This window comes from Kryptolebias marmoratus, linkage group LG4, assembly GCF_001649575.2.
Source record: "Kryptolebias marmoratus isolate JLee-2015 linkage group LG4, ASM164957v2, whole genome shotgun sequence".
Lineage (NCBI taxonomy): Eukaryota > Metazoa > Chordata > Actinopteri > Cyprinodontiformes > Rivulidae > Kryptolebias > Kryptolebias marmoratus.
In genome coordinates, this window is record NC_051433.1 from 6,998,805 (window position 1) to 7,005,345 (window position 6,541).

The 6,541-nt window shown below is 38.0% G+C and overlaps 1 protein-coding gene across 2 annotated transcripts in view; it reads right to left on the bottom strand.

The window, feature by feature from the left end:
- Positions 1-5,200, bottom strand: part of LOC108231492 — an 8,683-nt gene extending 3,483 nt beyond the window's left edge. Inside the window, exons 1-6 of one of the 2 annotated variants that reach the window (XM_017408570.2) lie at positions 4,783-5,200; positions 4,496-4,644; positions 4,301-4,374; positions 3,879-3,977; positions 3,372-3,470; positions 1,412-3,114 (exon numbers count right to left, since the gene is read on the bottom strand). In XM_017408570.2, the coding sequence (XP_017264059.1) occupies positions 2,942-3,114; positions 3,372-3,470; positions 3,879-3,977; positions 4,301-4,374; positions 4,496-4,644; positions 4,783-4,890 (702 nt within the window). In that variant the 5' untranslated portion in view covers positions 4,891-5,200 and the 3' untranslated portion in view covers positions 1,412-2,941. Of the gene's footprint in view, positions 1-1,411; positions 3,115-3,371; positions 3,471-3,878; positions 3,978-4,300; positions 4,375-4,495; positions 4,645-4,782 lie in introns of those variants that run through there. The other variant, XM_017408571.3, reaches the window with a different exon arrangement.
- Positions 5,201-6,541: the final 1,341 nt, after the last annotated feature.

The window sequence follows — 6,541 nt, forward strand, 5'->3', positions numbered from 1 at the left end:
TTCTCATCTGAGGAGCTTTCTCAATTCAGAAATAGAGAGTGTGGAGTTGAGCTTTTAAAGCTGAGATGTGATGTAAGCTGGATAGCTTGCAAATTGTTCTCACTCTCCTAACAATAGAGGCTCATTAGGGTCCTTGTTTGTCTCTCTCCTGTGTTGAGCCTCTTTCCATAAAAAGAGAGGACGATCTCAATATTGAAGTCTACAGTAAACCAACCCACACAGATCAGTACCTTCTGTTTGACTCTCACCACCCTCTGGAACACAAACTCTCTGTTATCAGAACGCTACAGCATCGGGCCGAACACGTCCCCATGAAGACAGAAGGGAAGGAAAAGGAACAGAAGCACATCAAAAAAGCTCTCCAAACATGTGGGTATCCCAATTGAGCTTTTGTCAAGTCAGCTAGGAAATTCACTAAACACAACACGGAACAGAACAAGGAGAGGAACAGAGGAAAGAACATTGTCATTCCTTATGTTGCTGGAGTGTCCGAGAAACTCAGAAGGATTTTCTCCAAACACAGCATCCCAGTACATTTCAAACCCAACAGGACTCTCAGGCAGAGGCTGGTCCACCCTAAGGACAAAACCCCCAAACCCAAACTGAATCGGAGTCGTGTCTGCAGTTCAGTGCAGCGAAGAATGCCTAGACCTCTATATTGGAGAGACCAAACAACTTCTCCACAGACACATGGCTCAACACAGGAGAGCCACTTCTTCTGGACAGGACTCAGCTGTTCACCTACACCTCAAGGATAAGGGACACGCCTTTGAGGAGCAAAATGTTCATATTTTGGACTGAGAAGACAGATGGTTTGAGAGGGGGGTGAAGGAAGCCATCTATGTCAAAAAGGAGAAACCAACATTAAACAGAGGAGGAGGTCTCAGGTTCCAGCTTTCAAAAACATATAATGGAGCTTTAGGCCTGATCCCCAGTCAGTTTCACTCCAATCAACACCTGCACTCATGTGACCAGAGGGGACCATCAGTGAGTCAGACAAACAAGGACCCTAATGAGCCTCCATTGTTAGGAGAGTGAGAACAAGTTGCAAGCAATCCAGCTTACATCACATCTCAGCTTTAAAAGCTCAACTCCACACTCTCTATTTCTGAATTGAGAAAGCTCCTCGGATGAGAAGCGAAACGTCTTCAGCTACAGAATAGAAGTCCAGTTGTTTTTTGTTTGTTTTTTTACTTTTTTGAAGCTATTCATATACAAACTATTGTTGTGGGAATGTGTTTTTAAAATGCAGTTTTGTTTTAGATATTGTGTATGAAGTCAGTGCCACGTTCTTCACAAAGTGATGTTTTCACTTTGTCTGTGTTTTTATTCCTGTTGACATGTTTGTTAATGTGTATAGCAGGTTGGTAATGTTGGTTAGAACCCAGAATGCAGGCAGACACTGAGGAGCTCAAAGGAAAACTGATTTATTATTAAAGCAAAATAAAACAAAAAGCTGATGTGGCAGCAAACCACAACTTACAAAACAGCAAGTTCCAGGGAACTTGAGGAGAACCAGACCCACTAACTAAAAGTTAGACTAGTCTGAATGTAAAAGCAGCTGACGAGGAAGTGGAAACAGGTGAGTGACTGCAAGCTAGGGACAGCTGCAGGTGGGAGAGGCAGTCTGAAAAGGGAGATCACTGAGGACAGGAGAGCAACGACACAGGGGATACAGAGGGCACAGGGAGCAAGACTCCACAAGAACTAAACACACAGTTACACAGAGATTCAGTAACATGACCATAAAACTAGCATAAAGGTTACCAAAAAACCACAAGAAGCACAGATCCTAACAGTATGTAGTTTTAGTGACCTTGTGGACTATATAAGATTTTTTTTTTGTTTAATAAACTGGACTGTTTGTGAACTCTCAGGATATCCCTCACTGCTCACCCATATGTAGCATAAAGCTGAGGTAGTGTGTTACCAACTTAAAAAGAATGGCATCAAATGTGACGCTAAAATGCTAGTTAGCAATACATGAATAATGATTTCAGTCAGGAACGACTGCAGGTCTGTTGTAAGGTAATATTTTAAAGGCATCATGTGGACAGAAGGACAAATATCTCATGGATTAGATAGAAGATCACAGATCACATGTTAAACATGTTCAAGAAATAATTTGAATTTTAACTTTTGTTCAGGTAATAACATTTTTTTCTTTTATTATCAGATTAATTGTATTGTCTGTAGGGAGTGACAGAAAATAGGAAAACTATTACACAGCAATGACTTTATTTGAATAAAGAACAATTGGATAATTTTGCTTTCTATTTGACTTAGACAACTTCAGTATTCAACATTGTTGTTGAATAATTTCTGTTGCTGACATGTTTAGCAAACTATTTTTTTATCTCTATTTTTTTATATAATACCAGGCGGATGTCTGTGCACTACATTACTACTTATATTTCCAGCTAGTTTCCTCTGGATCTCCTATTTAGTCAATTTTGTGACCCTATCATGGCCTTAACGCAATTTTAAAAAGTATTTTTCACCTGAACCTCACAACTTTATTTCACAAAAGTTATCACGGTGCATTGATTTTGTTATTGTACGGTGTAACATTTTTGCACTTATGAAAAACAATTTTGTCATGAAATTAGTAGGAAGGAAGCATAATTGATACCTGACAGTAACATAAGCAGAAAACAAGTTATTCTTAATACTGAGTAGAAAATTTCTTTTTCCACATGATCAGGAAAACAAACTCATGTTGTGTCGAAAAAAAGGGTTTGATTAATCAAAAATAAATGATTAACTTTACTTGACTTTTAGGCCAGTTTCAGTCATTGTATGGTTGACAATGTTAGTTTAAAAATGAACTAAAAGCTAAAAAGGAAATTTGTCATTTTCAGCAAATATTTCGAGCTGTTTTTTCTGATCATGCGGCTGGTCTTTCTCTGTAGCCCTGTTTCAACAAACAAACAACCATTGTTTAGATATTGTCAACAGGAGTTTTTACAGAAAAGATGATGTCCACAAGACATCTGATGATATTTTGATGTGTGTTCTTTAGCCTTTCGATCATCTTGAAAAACAAGTTCTTCATGTAATCTGAAGCTTCTTGCCCAGAAATGTCTTCATCAATGATCTGGCAGTTGTCATAGTCTGTAATGGAAAAATAGAATAAAGAAAAATATCATTTACAAACAAGCCTTCTGGTCTGTACACAGAATAAAATAACCACAGAAAAGTATTCTGTGGCTAAGTAATCTTGTAGAACAAAAACCAAGTTCCAGCCTGATGAACAACACTCCTATGACAGAGGACAATTAAAATATCTATTTTTTGGACTAAATTCTATTTATGACTTAAAGAAGCTCATATAATTTCCAGTTCCATATTTAGATTGAAGTAAATCTCACCATGATCCGTGTTAAAGGCCTGTGGTTTGGCCCAGCCGAGACAATCCGCCTGTTTCCCAAACTCTTTCAGCTCAACATCAGTGACGGTTGGTCTCCGACCTGATGAAGAAGTGACACACGAGATGTGTGATGATATTCAGTATGTTTGTGTGTAGTTTTTCTCAAAAACACTACAATTTCACACAATAATTTAGCAAATCGCTGTAAGATGTTTACACACAGGTGACAATTAAGAGGAGAAACAAAATGTTTAGCTTTGTTCTCCTCCATGGAGCTAGAAAAGTTGTTAGAAATCTGCAGGAAAAATGAATTTGAAAAAATCCTAATTTTGTGTTTTGTTCATCTTGGTGTAAAGTGCTCTGTGGAGAAAGAAGCCATGGTTGCAACATGTTCACCACAGCACCTCATTAAAAAACACCAGGTAGTTTCATTTGTCTCCAACTTGTTTAGTGCATTTAGTCATACAAAAATATGTTTTTAGTCTATTCATTAAAAAAAAATCCTTACTGAGCAACACAAGACTGTCAATGAAATCATTTTGTTTTATAACAATACAGTCCTGGCAACTAGTGTGCAGCAGAACATCTGGTTCACCAGTCGGGTCATCTGTTTGAAACAATGAGAACAAAAACAGGATTGAGTTATATTACAACTGTAATATTACAATTCTAAACACATCAGCTGCCAACAATCCTAATAATTACAAAACATCCAGTGCATCTAATAACTAATAAGAATTAAAATAGTCACATAAATGCCACCATCTGTACTTTGTTAGTGAAATCTATTGTACTTTTACTTTTTCAGTCTTGTAAATGGAATAAGTAGAACATGACAGAAAGCTAGTTTATGGATGATCAGACAAAAAGGTCAGACAAACAAGCAAAGAGAAACATCAGGGTAAAAAGTTTATAAAGCAAAACCCTTACTGTCACTGTTGACAGCATATATTTTGTTGTTGTCATAGAAACAAGGTTCAGACTCATTAAAGCAAAATCCATGCCTGGGGAAAAAAAAAAAGATTAATCACCAAAATAATTATTATTTAAGGCATGGATCTATGATCCATGTGCATTTTACTTTAAAATATTGTTATTAAATAAATAATTTTAAAAGTACCCTACATTTTAGCCGTAACTATGCCATCATAGAGGTTGGGTGTGTCTCTAGAAGTAACATCTAGTGTACCACTTGGCCAAACCAAACTATCCAGTAATGTTGTAGTCAAACAGGACTCTTCTGATAACGCTACATAGTACCATCTTCCAGACAGCTGAAATAAAAGGAGAATATATTAACAGTTTCAAGATTTTCTTTTACAAAAAAGAAGCTTCTTCTTCTGATTGCAGCAGGTTAAAACAGATTTTATTAATAATTTTTTAGAAAATAAGTAAATAAAGATAAGTCTTACATCTGGACCTTTCTCTGTTGGCTTTAACAGCGTATCACAGACCAGCGGTGCAGGCTGGCCCACCGAGAAGAAGCTCAACACAACAACAGCAACACACAAAGCCTTCATGGTTCGTCAGTGCAGACTTCTTCCTGACTCTTTGGGGTCTGATTTGTATTACTGTCAATGACCAATTATATTTCTGCTACTTTTAACCACCCCTTCTTTAAAAACTCCAGTAAAGCACATGTTGCTCTATCGAGACTTAATTTCTGCTCGTCAAACACTGATTTACAAATACAGCCTGTTTGTAGAGTCACTGACACTTCTGCCAAAGGTATTCTTGTAATGCCTTTTTAAACTTTCAATCATCAGTCAGTTACATATTTGCTGCTAAAACTTCAGACTGGGCAAAATATCAACCCAACAGTGTTCGACACAGGAGTAAACCTTGTGCGTGTCCTGATGTTATTCTACACAGCTTTGACTATTTGTCTTTCAGAAACCCACACTTATTTCCCAACAGTGTTTCCAAACTGGAGTACGGATGCATCCAGAGTTTAACGAACTCTTCAAGTTCTTCTTTAACTTTTCTATTTTAGTTCCAGAGTGTGGGATTGAGAGCGTTCTCTTGTGTGCCAGAGTCCTGTTGAAATGTTTGTTTGTTGTCCTTTGTGGCAGCCATCTTGTGCTCCTGCTAAAGAAGAGGCCCGCCTGTTTATAGGAAGTGAGCAAAAAGAGCAGGAGTTTGATTGATTGAGAATTGGTAAAATGCAAAGTAATAAAATAATAAACTGACTTGTAAATTTTGCATCTGTATACATAACATGTTTGCTTGATATTTCATTACTGATAAATAATTGTTAATATTTACTTTATTTATGTGAAAACAAACTTTGTTGGGTTTTTTCCTCCTGCTCTGGAAGGCTGATGCGATTAGCAATTTGAATTGAAGGTGGGGTCTGACTTTGTATAAATAGGGTATATATTATTATATATTATATATCTTCAGCAAAGATTTCAAGCTCTTTGTTTGTTTCTCTTTGTAGAAAGAGCAATTACCCCATTCTACCTCATCATCAGCCTGTCTATTTGTATTGCTGATTATCTCCTTTGTTGTGTGTTTGAGGCAGTGCTGTTAGTCGCAGCCTGAACACGATTTTGCTACTGCCGCCATGAATTATATGCTGGGTTTTTTGTTGAGACACTTCAAACCGACATGCAGGACATCGTCAGGAACTCCCTGAACCACCCGAATGACTGTTTCTGGATGGCTGAGGTTGCTGGAAAGGTGAAGGCTGTGACGTTCAAACAGAACTTGAAATAGAAGCAAGGAGAACTGTTCAGGATGATTATTTCCCCGCAGTGTAGACGAAGGCACTGGGCTGCAAGCTACAAGAGTTTTGTAAGGAAAGCAGACTCAGTCATGATGTGTCACTGTGCTTTTATGTTTTGACATAGAGCGGCTGGCTTCAGTCTTTGAGAAGGTGTGAAAAGCTCCATCATCTGAAAACTTTTCTGAGGTGGTTCTGGCATCGGATGCCTCCTGGCTTCCACTAGTTGGAGGTTTTCCAGGCACATCTTTCTGGAAGGAAACCTCACAGCTTGATGGTGGTATTTCATATATCCCTTCTGGCCTTGGAAAGCCTCAGGATCCTTCAGAAGGAGGTGCAGAGTGTTGCCCAGGAGAGGGATGAGAGTTTCCTTGTAGGACTTGCTGCCTCAGCAACATGACATCAGATAAGTGAACAAAAATGAATCAATGGAAAACAATTGTATT